General features: G+C 39.1%; 1 protein-coding gene across 1 annotated transcript; it reads right to left on the bottom strand.

The window, feature by feature from the left end:
• Positions 1–23,060: 23,060 nt before the first annotated feature.
• Positions 23,061–23,723, bottom strand: LOC143888639 (protein FAR1-RELATED SEQUENCE 5-like). The gene has a single exon (XM_077393077.1). The coding sequence runs from the start codon at positions 23,721–23,723 to the stop codon at positions 23,061–23,063; it is 663 nt and encodes a 220-aa protein (XP_077249192.1).
• Positions 23,724–23,982: the final 259 nt, after the last annotated feature.

The raw sequence follows: 23,982 nt of genomic DNA, 5'->3' as shown, positions 1-23,982 counted from the left end.
CCTTAGATGATGTCCCAAAGATCCTAAGGTTCAAATATATAGGAGAGCATAAGAAATACCTTTTTAAAACTCTCCAACGGTCTTCTCGGACTCCAGGCTCGGACCTCTGAGCGGACCGTAGTCCATTATTTTTTTTAACCTGGAACTATTCTCGGAGCTCCGAGAATATTCTCAGAGTTCCGAGAAGCCTACAACCAGCAGGTTTTCCTATTTTCATTGCTAATTTTGTTTGGGCTTTTGGAACTCAATCTAAACATGTTAAATGGAATGTCATGTGAGTCCAAATATGTGAGGACACCACCATGATCATTCACTAACCATTTAAGGTCAATTTTAGGTTGATTTTAATTCTCTTTTGTGCCTTTGACCTAGACTATACATGATGGACCATATACATTCTAAATTTGCTTGGTCTTTACTCTTGTTGACACTTTGTAAAGGCTTTGACTTGTCTTCAATCATCTCCTTTAATGCTTGAGCCTTGCTTGAGCTTTTGAGTTGATTTCCATCCTTGTAGAGCTTGAATTCAACTTTGTTCTTGAATGACCTTGTCTTGCCTCTGTGTTCGTTTGCCATTGATGATGATTCTTTCTTCATGCCTTTGATCTCACCTTCAGCTTGAATGATTTTGTCATTTCTTGTGCAATCTTGAATGTACTAAATCTATGAACACAACAACTTAGCCAATGGAATTCATTAGTACATAAAATCTTTTTATATCAAATTGAGTTTGTTAATCATCAAAACATGTCAATGGGAGTACTTGTTAAACCTGTAAGCCCAATGGTTCCCACCTTGGCAATTTCCATCTTATTTTGATGATTCCAATACACAAGTGATTTAAGATCACTAATGTGTTTGATTGTCTAAGTTATAGATCATGATTGCTTAAAGACAAGATTGCTTGGATTGAGGCCAAGAAGCTCTCATTGGACCACATTATGAAGGTCAAAGACATTGGAGATCCAAGACAAATGAAGACTTGAAGAATCCAATTGAAGATCGAAGTCATATTAGATTGTATAAGATCCAATCTTAGTTTAGATTTTAAGAGGCATAAATTAAGTAAATAAACACACACCCAAAATGCCTAAGGATTGTCCTTGTGGTGTTCCAACAATGTGGAACCCTCATAGCAATCCCAACTTGGTGTAGAGTTGGAAGCCCAAAGGATAAGAAACATGAAATTGAAAATCTGCTGAAAATAGGCTTCTTGGAACTCCGAGAGAATTCTTGGAGCTCCGAACTTGGAACTCCAAGAGATTCCTCGGAGCTCCGAGAGATTTCTCGGAGCTCCGAGAAATGGTCCAGTAGCATTTTTCAATCTTCTGTTTGTATTCCCGGAATTTCGAGAGAAATTCTCGGAACTCCGAGAAAATTTCTCGGAACTCCGAGACTACTATAACGGTAAGAATTATAGCCGTTGGGAATTTTCACAGGAATTACCACTATGCCCTTGAATGGTCATATTTGGGTTTTTCTATAACTATGGGCATTCCAAACTTCCCAAATAATCAATCCTAACACTCTAAAATCCTATTGAAATATCCTAAGAGTGAATCATGCTAGTTTATGCCTCTCATCCTCTAAGATTAGGATTTGGATCATAGGCTCAATTTGTACATCTTCTTCAAAAGTTGTAAACCCTTGTGATGGATTTTTTGTTCTTTCTTTCTTATTCAAGAAACTTGTATTGGGCGAGTGTTAGGAGAAGCAGAGCCCACTCTCCGTGGTGAAGATTGCCACCAAGGTTAAAGGCGATCGGAATTGTAATTGGCATTGATCTTCGCCGAAGTTAAGAAGATCATATAGTGAAGCCATCAATGGGTTTGGTTGGTGGAGTGGAGTAGGCCTCACGTTTGGAGGACCGAACCACTTTAAATCTCGGGTGCACTCTCTCTTAATCTCTTGCTTTACATTTGCATTGCACCTTTAGATTTAACTTGTGTGCTTGAATTTCATCTTGATCTCTTAATCTTCAAAATTGGGTTTGAGTTTTTAAAAAAGTTTAAAACTTGTTAGCAACCTAATTTTTTACCTCTTCATAAGTTGCCATACTCGGGACCACCCTTGGAATTTCAAAACCCTTGGGCTAACAATCTCCCCCTTGTTGATGATGACAAACGCAATTTATTTTAGGGTAGGAGCCCCCCTTGAGGGATGAATAGAACAAATTATGCTCCCCCTAAGAGATTGATTAGATTGATCATTTAACGCATTAATTTTAATGATGGAAATTGATTGCAAAATTCTAAGCATGGAGCTTTGCTCCCCCTCAATATATGCATATTATTATGACTTGGGAGCTCCAATGTTCTCCCCCTTTTGTCATCACCAAAAAGGTGGAACAAAAGGAACGATGGCATGTGAAAACCAAGGAGACAAGCAAAGTCCAAGGCAATAGAGAAAGTAATCACAATACAAGGTGTGCGAGCAAAAAGAAATAAAATAGAGAAGCACAGCTCACAGTAAACCAAATAGAGATATATATAGATGATGTGAAATGCCATACATAGAAGTGCATTCAACCATTCAAAGGATACAACATTCACCACACATCATAACATCTACAGAAATATAAACCTAATACAGCCCAAAAAGATCCAACCGATCATATAAGCATCTATCCAAATAGGATCCATACAACTTATCCAAATACAAACATATAGATAATCCGAATATATCAGAGGAGTCTGATCAAAACAATGTCCAGCATCAGAGAACTAAAGCCATCTACTGCTCTGGAGGAGGCGATGGCTGATAAGAAGAACTGCCTGGCTGCTGGCCCAACTAGCCACTGGAGATGTAGTGGTAATAGGCGGCCCACTGGTCATCAACATGTGTGGTAAGAGTCTGGAAGCGAGTGGAGATCGCAGAGTGGACATGAGTAGACAGCCGCTCAAACTGTGAGGCCATAGAGCGCTCAAGGGCTTCCTGCATATGGGCCAAATCCTGTCATGTTCAGAACTGAGAAGTATCCTGTGATGCCTGGGGTGCCGGTGCATCCATGTCCTCCGCTTCGTCGTCTGCTTCATCGTCGGAGTAAGCGTCATCAGAGACAACTTCAACTGCTGCTTGATCAAGTGCCATGCGTTTAAAGGTCTGAACATCAAACGGGGCAGTAGGAGTCATGGTCATCTCGCCATCCAAGACGATGCCAAAGTGGCGGAAGACACGGGTGAGAATCATGTCATATGGCAAGGAAGAGCGGTAGCAGCCAGGGGTCTGAAATATGTATCAAAACATGATATAGGGGAGACAAATCTGGCGACCCTCTAGTATGCAGTAGATGAGATAGGCCTCTAAGGGTCTCAGGGCTTCATTCATTCCAGCACGAGGGGTGAAGATGTGGTACATGAAATTATGGAGCATTCGCCTAACCGAGATAAGATCGGCAGCTTTCACAGGCATATTTGGTTTGTAGCGCTGAATAATCCTACCAATGACAGTGTCATGGGTAAGATCATCAAGGGAATGTGTCCCATCTTCCACCCAAAAATAGTGTAACAAGCCCTCATGGCTAATCCCAAGAAGCGCGGCAAAAGTGTGATAATTGAGTTTGATGACAGTTTTCTTGACCTTAGATTCGATTTTGAAGAAGAAAGGGGAAATGGTGAGATTGACGTAGAAGAGACGCACCAATTGAGGGTAAATGGGTTTGTTGATGTGAAGGATGGGCGTCCAATGTAGGCCATCAAATTTGGCTTTTAAATCAAAATATTGAAGGACAGGGGGATCAATGTACCTACCGGTGAGGAAGCCCCTAGTGCCAACATCGGCCTAGAGTTTCTTGGCCTTATCCCCAGTAAAGTAGAAGTTGGGCACAACCTCGGCTGCCACAACCGGAGCCGTGGCCTTTTCCCTCTTCCATGAAGGTCCTTCTTCCTCAGGATCGTATTCAGGTTTTGCAACTTGAGAGGAGCCTCAAATGTTGAGATTTTTAATTTTAGGAGCCATGGATGGTAAACCTAGGATTTAGGATTAGTGAAGTGAGGAAGAGAAATAAACCCTAAATTGGAAGAAAACTAAGAGAGAAGGGAAGAAAGGGGAGACAATGGAGGAAGATGGAGGGACATGGAAGAAAGACAGAGAAAAGGCAAAAGCGAGAAGAAAAATGAGTGAGAAATTGGGGATTTGGACAAGAGGGGCGAAAACATAGGGTTTGGATGGGGAAAACTAGGTTTCAAGGAAGAAAAGAGGGTTTTGGAGGAAGAATGAGATGGAGGAAGGTGGGAATGGAGTAGAGGTGAGGAGAGAAGAAGGTAAAGGAGGTAGGGTTTGGAGTTGTGGAAGAGAGGATGAGAAAAGAGAGAAGAATGGACAAAAATGAACCGGTGCCAGGGCTTTAAACGCCCCTGGCCCGATTCTCAAGCTCCGAGAAAAAGTCTCGGAGTTCCGAGAACACAGTTTTTTTTTCTTCTATTTCAAATCTCGGAGCTCCGAGGAGCACCTGGACGAAATCTCGAAGTTCCAAGAAATTTTCTCCGAGCTCCAAGAACCTTTCCAAGTTCCCTCTGCCCCTATTCTCGGAGTTCCGAGAAAATTCTCAGAGTTTCGAGAAATATTTTTTTTCCAAGATCAATTTGAAAATAATATATTATTGAAAAACCATTCATACACACATATATATATTCATGAATGAAACTAATATATATAAACATTCATAACAATGATCATATATATTGTGAAGAGATAATATATGTTATCACTCATTCAAAGCATGAATACCTTATATGACTTAATAATGGGGTAGATGATGGCACAGGGCCAAAGCTTAAGTGTTTTAATTACGATGATGGTACCGACTCCCCCTTGAATAAAGTGAGCTATGGGCACCAATTGAGTGAGTTTTAGAGTTAAGGAATGATCATCTTACACCATGTAATCACTATCAAGAAAGATACATATATACATACAAATAGAGTGCTATCTCATATTCATGCTTCATTTTTAAATTCTTTTACTTGATCCAGACTCCAAATGTTGAGTCCACTCCTAATGTCACAATATCGATCATCATTAAAGGGTTTGGTGAAGATATCCGCCAATTGTTCATTGGTATGGATGTACTTAATTTCAATATTCCCTTTCTTGAGAATGATCTCTTAAGAAATGATGCCTTACCTCTATGTGCTTGGTTCTAGAATGCTGAATTGGATTCTTTGTCAAGTTGATTGCACTTGTATTATCGCAATTGATTGGAACATTGCTAAATTCAAGATTGTAGTCCATGAGAGTGTTCGTCATCCATAGGATTTGTGCACAACAAGCTCCGACTGCAATGTATTCGGCTTCGGTAGTAGACAAGGCTATAGAGTTTTATTTTTTGCTAAACCGAGACACTAGAAAACTTCCTAGAAATTGACATGTGCCACTTGTACTTTTTCTATCAATTCTACAACCGGCAAAGTCGGCATCCGAATATCCTACTAGGTTGAATTCATTTGATGTTTCATACTATAAACTTAGAGAGAGAGTTCCCTTGAGATATTTGAATATTCGTTACGGCACTCAAATGAGACTCTTTAAGAGCCGATTGAAACCTAGCACAAATACAGACGTTAAACATTATATCCGGCCAACTAGCGGTCAAATATAATAGGCTACCTATCATTCCTTTAAACTTCTTCTCATCAACCAGTTTGCCAATTTCATCATTTTTCTAATTTGGTGGAAGTGCTCATAGGAGTTGGCTTAATTTGTGAGCTATCCATGCCAAATTTCTTAAGGAGTTCCCTAGTATACTTCTCTTGGTTGATGAAAATTCCATTTTTATATTGTTTGATTTGAAGTCCCAGAAAATAGGTAAGCTCTCCCATCATACTCATCTCAAACTCTTTTTGCATGGATTGTGCGAATTCTTCACACATCTTATCATTGGTAGTGCCAAATATTGTATCATCCACATAGATTTGAACAATAAGCATATCTTTTCCTTTTCTTTTAATGAACAAGGTTTTGTTAACCTTGCCAATTTGAAAGCCACTCTCTAATAGGAAGGAGCTAAGCCTCTCATACCAAGCTCTAGGAGCTTGCTTTAGACCATACAAGGCTTTGTCCAACCTATATACGTGATTAGGGTATTTGAAATCCTCAAAACCGGGAGGATGTTCAACATAAACTTCTTCCATGATATACCCATTTAGGAATGCACTCTTCACATCCATTTGATACAAGTTAAAGTTTTTATGGCATGCAAATGCAAGTAGCATCCTTATGGCTTCCTAGCAATTGGAGCAAAGGTCTCATCATAATCGATACCTTCCTCTTGGTTGTAATCTTGGGCTACTAATCTAGCTTTATTCCTTTGAATATCTCCATGCTCATTGAGTTTATTTCGAAACACTCATCTAGTCCCAATAACCGAGTGATCACTAGGCCTAGGAACTAACCTCCATACTTTGTTTCTCTCAAATTGGTTTAGTTCGTCTTGCATAGCAACCATCCAAAATTCATCCTTTTCGGCTTCTTTTATGGACTTGGGTTCTATTTGGGAGATAAATGCCATGTTGGCACAAACATTCCTATAGTGAGATCTTGTCTTGACTTCTTGTGAGGTTTCACCTATGATTTGAGTAGAAGGGTGACTAGACATGATTCTACTATGTTTGGGAGGACCTTCTATTTCAACCTCTTCTATAGGTTGACCTTCTAAATCAAGATTTTCTAAGGGTTGAACAAGTGACTCTACTTGACTAGGAGGCTCTAGAAGATTGGCACCATCATCATCTTCATCAATGACTTTCGGAGGTTCAAATGACTCATCGAATTTGACATGCACGGATTCTTCAACAATTTAAGTTCTTTTGTTATAGACTCTATAAGCTTTACTATGGGTTGAATAGCCTAAGAAGATACCTTCATTGAATTTTAAATCAAACTTGTGCAAGGTGTCTTTCATGTTTAAAATAAAACATTTACAACTAAAAACTTTGAAATAGCTAACTTTGGGGGGTGTTCCACTCCATAGTTCATAAGGTGTTTTGTTAAGGTGAGGTCTAATGAGCACTCTATTTAAAATATAGCAAGCCGTGTGAACAACTTCCGCCCAAAAGTTTCTTGGAACATTGTGCTCATTTAACATGGTTCTAGCCATTTCAATAAGTGATCTATTTTTCCTTTCAACTACCCCATTTTGTTGGGGAGTTCTTGGAGCCAAGAAATTGTGCTCGATTCTATTTTCATTACAAAAGGTATCAAACTCAATGTTCTCAAACTCGGTTCCATACTTGTAATTTCATTTATGAAAATCCCTTGTTCATTTTGAATTCTCTTGCACAAGTTAACAAATTTCTTGAAGGTTTTATCTTTACTAGTTAAAAACAACACCAAAGTAAACCTACAGCAGTCATCAACAATCAAATATACATATCTACTTCCTCCTCTACTACGAGTCTTCACGGGGCCAAATAGGTCAATGTGAAGGAGTTGTAGTAGACAAGAGGTAGATAATACACTTATGGGTTTAAAAGAGTCTTTAGCATATTTTTCATGAATGCAAGTACTACAAACTTTATCTCTAACATACTTGAGTTTATGTAACTCTCTCACAAGATTCTTAGAAGACAATCTTGAAATCAAATCCAAATGAGGATGACCAAGTCTCCTATGCTATAAGCAAGGGTTATCATCCATGGCTGAGAGACATTGGATGTTTTGATTCTAAGGTCTTCTAATATTAATGAATACATATTACCATCTCTATATGCAACTAATTCAACTTCATTATTCTTAGCATTCAAAATCTTACATCTATCTTTTTTCAGAAAGAACTTTGTGACCAAGATCACATAGTTGACTAATGCTTATCAAATTGAATGAAAGACGATCAACAAGCAAAACATGTTCAACTTTAATATCCTTAATTTTAATGGTACCTTCACCGATGATTTTGCTTCTTGTATCATTCCAAAAGGTGACATTTCCTTGATGGCTCATGGTGACGAAGGCGAACTTCATTACGTCTCCCGTCACGTACCTTGAACAATCGTTATCCAAGAACCACTTGTCCTTTGAGGATTTTCCTTTCAAGCACACCTACAAGAAAGAAAGCTCATGTTGAAGTTATAGGTACCCACTTTTTCTTGGGTCCTTCAAGGTTAGCAACATCATAGAGCTCATCTTTTCTAACCCAAATAAACTTAGATGCTTTTGATTTCTTAACATTGCATGCAAATCTTAAGTGTCTTACTCTACCACAATAATGACAAGTAGGAACAAATGCACTAGTGTTAGCATGCATATGAGAAGAATACATTATAAACTTATTCTTGAATGAGGCTTCTTTATAAAAGGGTTGGTATCCAAGACCAACTTTTTCTAGAGAAACAAGCTTATTTTCAAGAATTTCATCTAGTTTATTCTTTCCACATGAAAATTTTCTAAATGTTAACTCAAGTTCTTTCCATTTCAAAACAAGTTTATCATTTACCTCTTTCAAGCTTTCGTTTTCAAAAATTAGTTTTTCACATGTATTGGTTTGCAAATCGAATTCCTTTTTCATAAATCCAAAATCTCTAGTTATATCATACAAGGACTTTTCATTGTTTTGTTTTTGGCAAGTTGTAATCCAAATTTTTATGAAGTTTTTCACAAGCAATTAATAGTTCATCGTTAGAAAATTCATGAGAGATATCATCAACATCACTTACCTCGAATATGGAGATGTCTTGTGTCACATCGGCGAGTCCCATGAAGCAAATGTCATCTTCATCCTTTCCGTTGGATTCATTTCCGGATGAAGCACTTCCTTCATCCCAAGCCGCCGCACACAGTTTTTTTGCCACTTCTTCTATTCTTCTTGTTCTTGTCATTGTTGTTGATGAGTGGGGAAATTGGCCTTATATGACCATCCTTGTTGCACTTATAGCATCTCATCTCCTCTTTGCTTGAAGGCCTATTTCTTCCTTGGCTAGAGTTGCCTCCTCTCTTGAACTTGAGAAATTTCTTTATTCTCTTGGTGAAGAGAGCAAGATCATCATCTTGTATGTCTTCTTCACTCTCTTCTTCTTCACTTCAACTCTTGCTTTAAAAGCTATTCCTTTCATTTTTATATCTTCCTTTTGTTTGTTTAAAGTTTCTCTTCCTTTTAACACTATTTTAAAAGTTATCAAAGAACCTATTAATTCTTTTAAGCCTATTTTTGATACGTCTTTTGCTTCTTCAATGGCGGTGACTTTGGGATCCCAATGTTTAGGTAATGACGTAAGTATTTTGGTAACTAATTCCTTGTTGGACAATTGTTTACCTAATGATTTCAAACCATTGGTTATGTTTGTGAACCAAGTATGCATTTCGGTAATGGTTTCATTAGGGTCCATCATGAATAGTTCATACTCTCTAAAGAGAAGATTCATCTTGGACGCTTTCACTTAATTTGTCCCTTCATGAGCTACCTCTAGCATATCCCAAATCTCCTTAGCTGTTTCAAGAGTAGAAATTTGATTGAACTCCTCGGGAGATAAGGCACAAATCAAGGCATTAATTGCTTTTGCATTAATAGTGGACTCTTTTCTTTCATTATCATCCCAGAGGTCCATATCAATACTAGGTTCTTTATATCCATTTTGGATGCTTCTCCAAACATCAAAATCTAAAGATTTCAAAAACACTTTCATTCTAGCTTTCCAATATGGATAGTTTGATCCATTGAAGAAGGGAGGTCTAGTAGTGGATTGCCCCTCATTGCTATGAGAAAAGACTGCCATTTGGATCTTTCCCTTATAGGTTTTCTAAAGAGAAATCCTATGTAAGAGCCTAAGCTTTGATACCAAGTGAAATTCCACTTAGCAACCCAAGAGGGGGGGTCAATTGGGTGTCTTTTCAAATTTTAGGGATTTTGAAAACTTTGTTTGCACTAATTTTAGATTAGTTAGAAAAACAAAATTAAGATTCAATGCAAGAGTAAAAGCTTACCACAGGAAAAGAGCTGAAAAGACAAGATAGAGAGACACACAAGGATTTTTATAGTGGTTTGGTCTTATCCAAGACCTACTCCACTCTTCTCAAGTTGCTCTCCTTGAGGATTCCACTATCTTCTCCAAGGAACTTAAATACGGCGTTCCTTCCGCCTTGTACAAATCGAGCTTCACGCTCCAAGGGTCTTCTACGATGCCCTTTGTACCAAATACAAAGAAGGGAAAAGGGTTTAGCTTGCTTGCCTCTAGATAGGCTAATTATATGTAAAGCTCACTCACTCTCACAATAAAAAAGATCAACAAATGAAAACCCTAAAGTCTCTCAAGTATAAACTAAGGTCAAGGCACAAGAGAGAGAGGGAGAGTGAAAATCTTAAGGAAATTGAGTGTAAATGCCTTTTAAAGCACTTAGAATGTTAGGTAAATTCCTTAGATGATGTCCCAAAGATCCCAAGGTTCAAATATATAGGAGAGCACAAGAAATACATTTTTAAAACTCTCCAATGGTCTTCTTGGACTCCAGGCTCGGAGCTACGAGCGGACCATAGCCCATTATTTTTTTGAACCTGGAACTATTCTCGGAGCTCCTAGAATTTTCTCGGAGTTCCGAGAAGCCTACAACCAGCAGGTTTTCCTGTTTTCATTGCTGATTTTGTTTGGGCTTTTGAAACTCAATCTAAACATGTTAAATGAAATGTCATGTGGGTCCAAATATGTGAGGACACCACCATGATCATTCACTAACCATTTAAGGTCAATTTTAGGTTGATTTTAATTCTCTTTTATGCCTTTGACCTAGATTATACATGATGGACCATATACATTCTAAATTTACTTGGTCTTCACTCCTGTTGACACTTTGTAAAGGCTTTGACTTGTCTTCAATCATCTCCTTTAATGCTTGAGCCTTGCTTGAGCTTTTGATTTGATTTCCATCCATGTAGAGCTTGAATTCAACCTTTTTTCTTGAATGAGCTTGTCTTGCCTTTGTGTTGGTTTGCCATTGATGATGATTCCTTCTTCATGCCTTTGATCTCACCTTGAGATTGAATGATTTTGCCATTTCTTGTGCAATCTTGAATGTACTAAAGCTATGAACACAATAACTTAGCCAATAGAATTCATTAGTACATAAAACCTGTTTATATCAAATTGAGTTTGTTAATCATCAAAACATGTCAATGTGAGTACTTGGTAAGCCCATGGGCTAACAAGAACCAATCCATTTTAGGTCTAAGGCGGGCGACCGCTGTGGGTCGGTCGACCAGGATAGGTTTTATGAGCCAAATTTTTGAGCAAACAGTTAGCCCTCGCCGGGCGACCGCCATTTGGCCGGTCGACCGCGACGGTAAAAAAATTGAAAATAGAATAGGGCGCCCGATAGGGGCGGGCGACCGCCGTAGCCTGGTCGACCACCGCGGTCGAGCATACTAGCTGTTGGGGCATTTTTTGCTTGACTTTTTGAAGCCAATAATTTACAGTTTTACCCTAAACGGTCATATTTTCAAATACACTAGATATACATGATTAAAACATATCTCTACAAGCTTTTAAATATTTGAGAAAGATCAAATCCCATTTCTCTTTGAGCTTCAAAATTTTTATTTCAAAAGCTAAAAACCTCTTTGATCTTCCATTTCTACATGTTATCAAGAGGCACTCCGTAGGATTTTTCTTTTGCTATTTCTTGGGACTGATTGTGAGCTTACAAAGTTGTAATCCGCCTATTAAGAGACAATGAGAGTTTTTCATTTTCTTTGTTCTTCAATGAGGGTCTTCTCTTCGGCCCAGAAAGAATTGTGAAGAAGAGGGTCTTCTCTTCGGCCCGTGAACAAAGGTGAAAGAAAGGTGAAGGCGGCATATGAGGGTTTGTCCCCTCGCCGAAGGCTTCGTGCGATGGGCTTCGCTTTGGCCCTTGAGAATGGAAAAACAAGGGTTTGTTCCCTTTGGAGATAAAGGAGTCGGGTGTACGGCTTCATCATTTTAGTGGAGATCCCAAAGAGGTAAACTTGAAAGAGTTGAGTAAGTCAAGTTGTGACCGAACCACTATAAATCTTGTGCCTTTTGGATGCTTGCTCTTTTCTCTCTTTCTCTCGCACGTGTGGTGATTGGTAATCTCTAACCTTACTTACGTTTATGCTTTAATTGAACAAGTGTTAGTGAATGCACTTAAGATAAATGTTTAAACCCTGAATTGCATTATAATATCTATTTGAACAAGGGTTAGCTAAAGGTGCATGATTAGAAAGTCTAAACCCTAGATTTTATTGATATACCTATTTGAACAAGGGTTAGACTAATTAGTGTTTAATTAAATTGATTAATTTTTAATCTCTCTTAATTAAGCCTAAAATTTCTAATTGACCAATTCACCCCCCTCTTGGATTGTCACATCTGTATTTCAACAACCAATAAAAGGCCTTAGAAGTTCATTCATGATCCGCAAAAAAGTACTAGGTGCATTTGATAGTCCGAATGGCATGACTAGCCACTCAAAGAGGCCTTCTCGTGTCTTGAACGCCGTCTTCCATTCATCACCGGGTCTTATTCTAATTTGGTGATAACCACTCTTTAGATCCACTTTAGAGAACACATTTGCCCCACTTATTTGATCGAGCATATCATCTAGCCTCGGAATCGGAAAGAGGTACTTTACCATTATGCGATTCATAGCTCTACTATCAATGCACATGCGCCAAGTGCCATCTTTCTTTGGAAGTAATAGTGGGTTGGTACTCACTCTAATGAAACCTTTGTCAAGTAATTCCTCCACTTGACAACGCATTTCCTCATGTTCTTTGGGGCTCATGCGGGAATGTGGCCAATTGGGTAAAATAGAACCCGGTTGCAACTCAATTTCATGTTGTATCTTTCTCATAAGAGGTAACTCATGGGGAAGATCATCGGGAAACACATCAGTAAACTCTTCAAGTAGAGGCAGATGAATTTGTGGAGATTCCTCAAATTCTTCACAAATCAGTCCTCTAGCTATCAAAGCGAAGACTATGTCACCGGAACCCTCTTGGAGTTCATCTTCTATCTCATGTCTTGATAAAGTTACTATGCTCTTCATTTTCTCATCCTTCTTCTTATCATCTTTCTTTCGTTCCCCCTTAGATGGCATAAACACAAACTTCTTTTTGTCTATAAAGAAAGTGTACATATTGGAGAACCCATCATGAATGGCTTTCTGGTCATATTGCCATGGCCGGCCCAAGAGAAGATGATAAGCGTCCATAGTTACCACATCACACCATACCTCATCTTTGTAGGCATTCCCAACTGAAAAAGTGACTAAACAACGTGTGGCTAGCTTGTAAGGGTGAGGGTGGGGAACTTCTTGCAATCCTAGCCGGTGGACTGCATCACTTGCCACGACGTTCTCACAACTTCCCGAGTCAATGATGACTTTGCAAAGCAAACCATTGATGGTACATCGGGTGGAGAATATATTATGCCGCAGCCAATCATCTTCCTTGACCTTAGGAATCAAGTATAATCGACGGGAAGCCAAGCTTTGACCTATCTCATCCTCTTATAGGATATAGGTCTCTTCGGCGTCATCAAGACCCCCATGTTCTTGCTGCTCATCATCTTCTTCTTCCGGATTCACATCCTTATGAACATGCATTTGTTGCTTCTTTGGACAGTCCCTAAGGTAATGCCCAAGATTTCCACACCCATGACAATGTACTGAAGGTCTACGTGCTGAAATTTGGCCTTGTGCAGCTTGCATTGAACTTTGGGAGCGTGTTACCGGGCGGTTTGGATGCGTGGCAGCAGCTTGGACTGTTTGTTGAGGCTTGGGAGGAGTGGAAGATGAAGAAGCACCTTCTGCCAAAGGCCGGAAAGGAGCTTTATAGCCCATAGCTTGAGAACCGGCCCTATATGATGTTCTTCTTCGGGATTCTTCCACTAATTTCGCTTTCGAAAATGCGGCTGACACCGAGGCAAGTTCTTGCACATGCAAAGACCCAAAAATAGATGGTTTGAGTCCTCCCAAATAGCGATCCACTTGTTGTTCTTGTGTTTCCCTCAAATTATTCCGGGCGACTAGTTGATAGAACTCTTCCGTGTATTGAGACACGGTCTTAGTTCCTTGCACAAGCTTTTGGAGCCGATGGTAAAAAACTTATTGGTAATTAAAGGGGAGGAATTCACGCTTCATCTCCCTCTTTAATTAAGCCGAAGATAGTAAAGGTGGCTCATCTAACTCCCAGCGAAGATGCTTCAATGCTTGCCACCAACCTACTGCCCTTCCCTTGAACCGAAGGGTTACTAGTGGTTCTTGCTTTTTAGCCGGTACATCCTTGAATCAAACATCTCTTCTACCATATTAAGCCAATCTAAGACTTCCTCGGCTTCCATGCCTCCAAAGAATTCTGGAATCTCAAGTTTAATCCCGGATTCCCAACGCCTATCTTCATGTGGCTACACATATTGCCTTGAAGCTGCTCTCCTCGGCACTCTAACCTCAAAATCATTGGACTCCCCTTCTTGGAAGTCATTCTCAGCTCTTGGCCTTGGGCTCGCTGGCTGCAAGACCAATCTATCAACTCTCTGATTCAAATTTCTAATTTCAGCAATCAAATCATCTTGTTTTTTTGTCCCTGCAATAGAATTTCCAACAACTGAGCATTGTCCAATGTCCCTGTGGCCATATTAGATGAAGACACTGCTGGTTCCATATCATTCCCTCTCTTCGGAGCCATTAAATCTTGCTTGTGGTGGAGCCGGCGATGGTACAAAGCCGTAGGCTAAGTAGGAACTGGTATTGATTTTTTATGCAAGAACAAGCTGGAAATTACATGAACATTTACAAATCATACTCCATGGATTAAATCATCACAAACAAAAGGGCACTACATGACCAAGCTATGTCTGAGATCTGCTTCTAGATCAAGTAATGAATTGAACTTCCACGTGCAAATTCCAACCATCACTCAACTATAATTCGGTAAAGTTCAAGCAATGAAGAACAAAAATTCTTCAGAGACGCAGTAGTGGCAGAGTTTTTTTTGTATTCCTTTTGTAACTCGTGGAACTTGAATGCAGATAGAAATTTCAACCAATAGTTAAAGAGCTACTAGTCTTTATCATCAATTCAATAATGCTTGCCCATTCTCCATACAACTAGAATAAAATTTTGAAAGAGCTTGAGCACTACTATGTTGAAATTAATGGTTCGAAATCTCAGTGAGATGAGCTCAAATTGTATGGCCAAATCTAATGCAGGCAATTCAGGAGAATATCTGAGGTTAAAGTTCTAAAAATTTCTGTAAAAAACTTTTATCAAACATGAGGCGTGTGAAACAAGACCTCCAAAGAAAGATCTTCCAAAAAAATTGAAAACGATCCTCTGTTCTTCTAAAAGATGAAGATTTTAACCAGATCTAGTTGAGGGCTTGGCTTTCTTGTGTTAACTCCACTCCTGAATGGATCTCAGACATGCATGCAAAAATTCTAACAGATCGAACAGGCTCAGATGGAATTAAGATCCAATAGTGAGGGGAATTTGTGGATCTAGCTATCAATTGTGTGTATTCTCATACCAACGACCAGAGAGTCTGCTCTTTCAGTTTTCTTAGAAAATTCAGCTAGAATTTAGACGGATTCTTCTCTAAATTCGAAGTGTGATCTGGGAACATGAAATTTACCTACAAAAATCGAAGATTCCAAGAGAATTCACCTTCCGATCTCTGAAATTTTCACCATGAAAGCAGCATAGAGCATTCTTGGACAGAACTTAACTATTCTTGAAATTTCTTGCAAATGTTCAACAAATTGCTCTTGATCTCTGCAAATTTTTTACCTAGGACTGTAGAAATTATGAAATTTCTACGATCCAGCTCTGATACCACTTTTGATGTAGGTTGAAGCGTGAAATGGTGGTCGAAAGAGGTGTGACAAGCCCTAGCTTTCAATCGGAGAAGGATTGCACAAAGAGACACTACAATTGAGTATAGCTAATGAAGAAACAAGCACAAGTAGTCACATAATTCTTTTTATTCAATGCAACTTCAAACAACAGATGTAATTAGATGAGGAGACATCCAAACTATGAAGAAATTGATTGATTCCTTGCAAGGTACAAGGAAGAACACATGAACAAAATGATTAGCTTGAAATCTCAAGCTCAATTCGATCTTGCTGGAGAGGATTACAATCAGCTGAATTCTCTTTCAAGCAGCTCCTTTTCTTCTTTCAAATCCACTTTTTATTCACGTACCCTCAAAACTGAGCTAAAAAAAAAAGAAATGGCTATTTATATGCCAGGTTTATAATAGAGACTTAAAGTTAGGGCTGCAACTCGAGCCGGGTAAAACCCGACCCGCATCGACCCGACCCGAAAATAGCCTGGGTCGGGTTCAGGTTTCATGGGTTTCGGGTCGAGCCGGGTTCAGCATTCAAAAGCCCGCATGAATCTCGGGTCGAGCCGGGTTTGAAGGGGCCCGACCCGACCCGACCTGAGTTATATAAGTTATAGTATGTATATTTTTTTCTATTGTTAGTTAAAAGTTAAAGGGATAATTACATTTACACCCCCTCTAGTTTCTGACACATCCACTTCCACCCCTATAGTTTAAAACGTGACAAATACACCCTTATAGTTTCAATTTGTTTAAGGTAGGACCCCTTAGCTGAAGGTTCGTCCATAGATTGAAGGGTTAGGATGATCCGATGGAGCTGATTTTTTGGGCACACCCTAACTATGTCAGGACCCATCAAATGAACGCTTTGGATCATCCAAACAATGTGGGCCCACATTATTTGGATGATTTTTTGGTAGTGTTTGGATTCGGGTAGGGGCCCACATTATTTGGATGATCCAAAGCGTTCATTTGATGGGTCCTGACATAGATATGGTGTGCCCATAAAATCAGCTCCATCTGATCATCCTAACCCTTCAATCTATGGACGAACCTTCAGCTGAGGGGGCAAACCTTAAACAAATTGAAACTACAGGGGTGTATTTGTCACGTTTTAAACTATAGGGGTGGAAGTGGATGTGTCAGAAACTAGAGGGGGTGTAAATGTAATTATCCCAAAGTTAAAAGTGAAAACCCACGCACCCACTGTTACTGTATGTGAGTGTAATTTCTGCTTCTATGAGTTGAGTTGATTCAAGTGTTTGATTCAACATTGTTTGATTGTAATTACAACATTGTTTGATTACAGCATTGTTTGATTCAAGTGTGATGTGAGTGTAATTACATCATTGTTTGATTCAAGTGTAATGTGAGTGTAATTTCTGCTTCTATGAGTTGAGTTGCCTTGCCAAACAAGAATTTTCCTTAAAAATTTGCGTTAACGTGAAAAAACCCGACCCGACCCGACCCGAGATTTATCATGGGTAGGGCCGGGTTTGGGAATCGTGGGTTTTCCGAAAAAAGACCCGACCCGAGATATTTCTCGGGTAGGGTTGGGTTCTCCAAAACCCGACCCGCCCGACCCGAGTTGCAGCCCTACTTAAAGTGGTGCAGGAAATGACATTGCTACCCTGAAATGGAGAGGAGAATGACATTGCTACCCTTGCTTCCAAAACACAAGCAGCTTAGTGATGCCCTCAGATCCAGTTTAGTGACGCCTTCGGATCCGCTCAGACCGTTGGATTGTTTTAGGGTGCTTGAGTTGCTGATGCACGTCCTTGCCCATCTCATCTACCATGTTATCTTCAGAAAATGCCCCTGCATCAGTGGACCAATCAGCGAGTGCACGTGCACTAGAGCCAAATCTGGCTATTTTATCTTGGAGCATCGATTCGCGGATCTCGGTTGCATCGGTAGGGGCAGATACGATTCTTAAGGAGAGTGACCATGTGGCACGACTCAGCCTTCTCTCTTCGAATCTGATTTTGTGGGACCCGATCCCGTGAGGGGAGCGCGACCCGCCTCCCCCTCTTGGTCTCTCGTACCCACGCGGTTGGCCTGTGCCGTTTATTTTTTGATTTAATTCATTCTTTTCGTGAACTTGGGATAACTAAAGCAATCCGAATTCCACGCAAAAGAGAATGACAGAGTCGCCACCTAGATGAGAGATCTATGACCCATAAGTGATTAGAAATCTAGATTCGTTACCTGGTTACAAGAATGGAAGGTATGGGGAGTTACCACCACATGCACCATTCTTGTCCGATAATCCGGTCTTCAATTCTAAAAGTTAACTCTCTTGAATTTCTTTTAAATGGCCCATTTAACTTTATATTAATGTGCGAACTATGTGACATGCATCCTAAAATCTATTTTCAATGTAATCTCTAATGTGTATCTTGATTTTCTTGATTTTGTTTGGATTCAAGCTATGCGAATGTTCTCTTAAAATTCTGATTTGAGGGATATCCTATATATTTTAAGAATTTGAAAATAAAGAAGAAATAAGAAAAACTATCCAAGGGTTCCCATGGGTTCAAACATTCACCTTACCTTCTTGTTTTGATGCTGGCAAACCCAAATTGATTAGCATTTATGGACTAATGTGTTGCTTTGAGGTGTTCTGTTATATACAGGATTTTCATGTCATATCGTCATTACACAACTCATCTCAACACATGACTTATGGATCCACACATAATGATCAAGAGCTTGCACTCACAGTGAATACATCCTCATTTGAAGATGTTCAAGTTAAGAAGCTCAAGATAAAGATCCCACAAGTTCCGGGCAAGTGTCAAGAAGAAGCTTGGAGATGAACAACCATGGTGACACCGCATGTACCGTTCAACATGTATTGAAGATTGGAGGAAGTCACAAGAGCCTAAACCAAGTTCAAGAAGTTCACTCACCAGTGAAGAAGTCCAAGGAAGTGCGAAGGAGCTGCTACATTCCAAGAAGACTCATGGAATACATTTTTAGATTGTATTTAGAGTCCTCTTGATTTAATGTTAAATGCACTTTCAATAGGTTTTCAAATGGTTTTTCACACTTAAGTTTTTATTTCTTTTGAAACCATTAACATACCCAAAAATGTGTTTGAAAACCTAGGACTTAAGCCCAAAGACCATGGCCCAAGTCCCTAAAATTTCAAAGTTAAAAAGGATTTTCAAACAGGGCCAGTCGACCGGGGTGTACTTGGCGACCGCGGAAGGATGGCTGGAATTCTAGCATCCTCCGAACAAAGGCAGACAGGTTGATCGGGGTTAGCCAGGCGATCGCAGAATTGTTTCTATCGAAGCAGAAAAAATATGTCATGGTTTGGGCAGGCGACCGCGATGGGTCAGTCGATCGGGATAGTATTTTTGAGCCGAAATGTTATTCAAACAGATTGCCCTAGCCAGGCGACCGCCATAGGGCCGGTCGAGCGCGCCGGTATGAAATTTGAATTTAAAAAAGAAAGTCCGACAAGGGCGGGCGACTGCAGTACCTCGGTCGACCACCGCGGCTTGGAAAAAGAGCCATTGGGGCTTACTCAGGTTGACTTTTTCAACCCATTTTATTAAAGTTTTACCCCGAAATGGTCATATTTTCAAGTGGGCTATATATACACTATCCAAACTTTTCTAAATAACCTTTTTGCAAGATCAAATCATATCCTTTTGAGCTTAAACTTTCATAACAAAGGTTTTAACTCTTTGAACTTGTATTTTTACATTCTATCAAGAGGAACTCCATAGGCTTTACATTTTATCTATTCCTTGGTAGTGTTTGTGAGCTTACAAAGTTGTAATCTGCCTATAAAGAGGGAAATAGAGAGTTTTATTTGTGTTCTTCATTTGTATTTGAGGGTCTCCATTCGGCCCGTTAAGAAAGGTGAATGAAATTCCAATGATAGGCCCAAGTATTATGATTAACAACTTAGGAGGAGGCAGATTAGGTAAGTTATAAAAATAATGTTTAATCTTTTGAAAAACTTTTAAGCCAATTTAAAGATTAAGAGATCAAAAATAATTTAAGCAAGTAAGTTAAATCTAAAGTGCAATGCAAATAAAAAGAGCAAGAGTCAAGAAAGAGTGCACCCGAGATTTAAAGTGGTTCGGTCCTCAAACACGAGGCCTAATCCACTCCACTCCACCAACCAAACACGTTGATGGCTTCACTATGTCGATCTTCTTAACCTTGGTGAAGACCGATGCCAATTACAATCTCCAATTGCTTTTAACCTTGGTGACAATCCTCACCACGGAGAGAAGCTTCGCTTCTCCGAACTCTCGCCCAATTACAATGGTTCATCAAGAAAGAAAGAACAAAGAAAAATCCCTTCGAAAGGGTTACAATCTTGAAGAGGATGTACAAATGAGAGCCTATGATCCAAATCCTAAATCTAGAGGATGAGAGGCATAAAACAAGCTTAATTCACTCCTAGGATGTTCCAATATGGTTTTAGAGTGTTAGAATTCATCATGGGGAAGTTTAGATCACAAATATATATAGAAAACCTAAATATGACCGTTTGAGGGGCATAGTCGTAATTCTGCGAAAGTTCCCAACAGATATAATATTTTCCCATCATAGTGTTCTCGGAGTTCCGAGAATTACTCTCGGAGTTCCGGGAATTCAAACAGAGATTGGAATTTAGTCCTTGGACCATTTCGCGGAGTTCCGAGAAACTTGCTCAGAGTTCCGAGAAGCCTATTTCAGCAAGATTTTAAGTTTGATTTGCTGATTTGTTTTGGGCTTCATGGACTTCTAATTTTATACAAAGTTGAGATTGTTATGAGAGTTCCAAAGTCTTGGAACACCATACGGACAATCACTTAATCATTTAGTTCATTTAGGGGTGTGTGATTACTTCATTTATTCTTCACGAAACCTAAACTAGGATTGGATCTTTACAAACTAATAAGACTTCAAAGATATGATCTTCACTTTGCATTGCTTCAAGTCTTCTTGCTTCTTAGATCTCCAATGACTTTGGCCTTCCGAATATGTTCCAATAAGAGTGCTTCTTGGACTTGATCCGAGCAACCTTGATGTTATACTATCAAGATCTACAACTAAGACAATCAAACACATTAGTGATATAAAATCACTTGAGTTTGGAATCATCAAAAGAAGATGGGAATGCCAAGGTGGGAATCATTGGGCTTACAGTGAATCTTGGAGCATTGAGAAGAGGGTTTTTGCTTCAGCCTTAAGGAGAAGCTTGTTTGTATTTGAGGTTCTCTGATTCGACCCAGTAAGAAAGGAGAATCTATTGTAAGAGGGAGTGTCCCCTCGCAAGGCTTTGTGCAGAAAGGGTTTGTTCCCTTTGGAGATTGGAGAATGTGGTGTACGGCTTGGATATTCTCTATTGAAGAATCACATCTTTTAGTGGAGTCCACAAGGAGGTAAACTTGGAAGAGTGGAGTAGATCTTGTGATAGACCGAACCACTATAAATCTTGTGCCTTATGGTTGCTTCTTCTTCTCCTTTCCCTTGCACTTGTGGTGATTGGTAATCTCTAACTCTAGCTTGTGTTTATGTTTTAATTGAACTAGGGTTAGTAAATGCACATGATTGGAATGTCTGAACCCTAATTTCATTATTATGCTTATTTGAACAAGGGTTAGACTATTAAATGCATAATTAGTAAAAGGGAGCTGATATTTCTGCTCCCCTTTTAGACTAATCCGCTCCAACTTACTTTTTCACCCTAGAAAATGACAAGAACACCCTTGTGGCATGTTCTGTTATCTTCGCATGCCAAATTTGCCTCTGATTGGTTTAATCAGATGGTCAACATCAAAAGCCACAAAAGCACACTGATGCCAAATTTGCCCCTGTTATCTTAACAATGACTGCATCAACCCATTTTTGGTGGGGTATCCTATTAGAAAATCTAAAAGAGATCGTTATTTCTTTTAGTACATGCCAAATATATTTTCATGCATCAACAAAAATAGTATGTTTATTTATTTCCATTAAAAGACAAAAAAAATCCAAGGAATGAAACTAATCTTAAAAGAACAACGCCCAGATCTCAACTAGCAGCCCATCCCAACTTCTTATCAATCTTTAGCTTGCAAACATGACCATTAGTTACATATTATGGGGCAATCAAAAAATGAATTGGGGATGGTTGCTTCCTTTCATTCAAATGCAAGATTGAAAAACTGAATAATTATTCTAACTTGCCACAAAAGTTGTGCCTTTACTCACTCTTATAAATGAACAAGGACTATGTATGTTCCATACCCACAATAACAGATAAAATTTGAGACTACCTTTTTTTTTTTGGATTGGAAATATGAGCTGCTTGAAGACAATGATGATACCAAATTTTGTGCACACTTACTTGAAGACAATGCAAAGACTTTATCTTGGCAAGTGTGGCTGTTATGTCCAACGCCTTTGCATACACCACATTTTTGGTTCCTTTCAACAATCTCAAATGCGGAAGGATCACGTCTTGTAGACCTATCGTCTTTTCTTTTCTGTGAACCCATTGGACGCCCTTTGTGAGGATGGACATTAGGTTCATGAATGAAGGGAAATGGAACATCAACAAGTTGAGCAATTTGGCTTCGAGCATCTTCCTTTTGGACTAGAGGCATTTGTTGGTATTTTTCATGAAACTCCTTAAGTAGACAATCTATTTGTACAGCTTCACTTTCGAGTGCACCATCGATGTTAGTAAATGATCTTATGTCAATTCTCCACTGTTGGTGTATGTCACCAACTTCCAATGTTCATCTTTCTTAACCCTAATTTTGTGTGCACAATTAGGAAGACCAATTGTATTTGAAAAATGACCTCCGCACGTAGCCATTTGTGTGGCGGGTGTGGCCAGCTCATATTGCTTAAAAATCTCTCCAAGTGCATGTATGGAAACATGAGTAACAAGTTCTCTAAATAATGGAACATGAAATTTATGTGGAATGCGAACTTTTTCACTACAAAGTCTTGCTTTGATTTCTTGAAATTGATTTTCTATTGCAAGACCAATTTTTCCTATGACCTCACGAAAGTCGCCAGTCGAAACTTGAAGATATTTCTTGAGCATTGCATGTGCACCTTCTGCCCTTGATGTCACATGATTTCCAAAATGCATATATTTCTCGGTCCATGCATATACGAATTTCTCTTTGAAAGGAAGCCAAGTATTTCTAAGATAGTTGAGAATGAATACCTTTTCTTTGTATTGGATTTCAAGAAGATTCCAAGCCATATCAAATGTTGATTCATCTGGAGAGTCCATCAAATCTGTCCAAGTTGATAAAAACATGTCTCACTCTTCTTTTTCTTCAAACTGAGACTTACATTTTGAAAGAACATTCTTTTCAATATGACATACGCATAAAAGATGTGTAGTCCTTGGAAAAACAACTTGAATGACATTCATCAGAGCTAACTCTCTGTCAGACACAATCACCAAAGGATGACCATCAACACCCAAAATTTTTCCAAATCTCTCCAATGCCCACACATAGTCATCTTCCTCCTCTCTTTGCAGGAAAGCAAAACAAGAATAAAATGAAGTATTGAAACTCATTACACCAACTATATCAAGTAATGGCATTTTATATCTATTTGTCTTATACGTGCAATCCATCAAAAAGACATAGGAATAGCTATTTGTCAAAGCAACCGATAACGGATGTGCAAAGAACAAATGAGTCAAATGGCCACTCTTATCATGCTTAAAATCATATATGAAACCACCTTGACCAATATCTTCAAATAAAGCTTGAATAGCTGTACGACCCAATAAGCTCTCATTTCTTATTTTCGCCTTTGCATTATACAAAGTTCTAGCAATTGCTTGAAGATTTTGATTACTTTGCCGAAGTGAAGTAAGTATTTGTTGTGGTGGAATATCGGCTATTGTCATCTCTTTGATTTGCTCAATCTCTTCTTTAGAAAACCGGCGACAAGAGGGATGTCTTGACATATCACTTGAAGATACATGATTATGCGAAATATTTTTAAGCACCACCCACCAAATTCCATCAACTCACCTCTTTCCCCAAATTTCAAAAGGACAATTAACAAGCCGAGATGTCGTTGATCTTTTCCCTCCACCCATTATATTCCCTTGAGATACCGGTTTTCTATGCCGATACTTCCCTCCTCTATCACAACCAATGATGACATAACAATCTCTTTTAGATTTTCTAATACATGTTGCATATCCTTGAAGTAAGACCATG

The sequence above is a fragment of the Tasmannia lanceolata genome, unplaced genomic scaffold (genome assembly GCF_043159265.1).
Source record: "Tasmannia lanceolata isolate RefF3 unplaced genomic scaffold, GAP_Taslan_0.1 ptg000012l, whole genome shotgun sequence".
Taxonomy (NCBI): Eukaryota; Viridiplantae; Streptophyta; class Magnoliopsida; order Canellales; family Winteraceae; genus Tasmannia; species Tasmannia lanceolata.
Note: the sequence above shows the minus strand (reverse complement) of the source record. Positions and strands in the feature narration are given on the sequence as shown.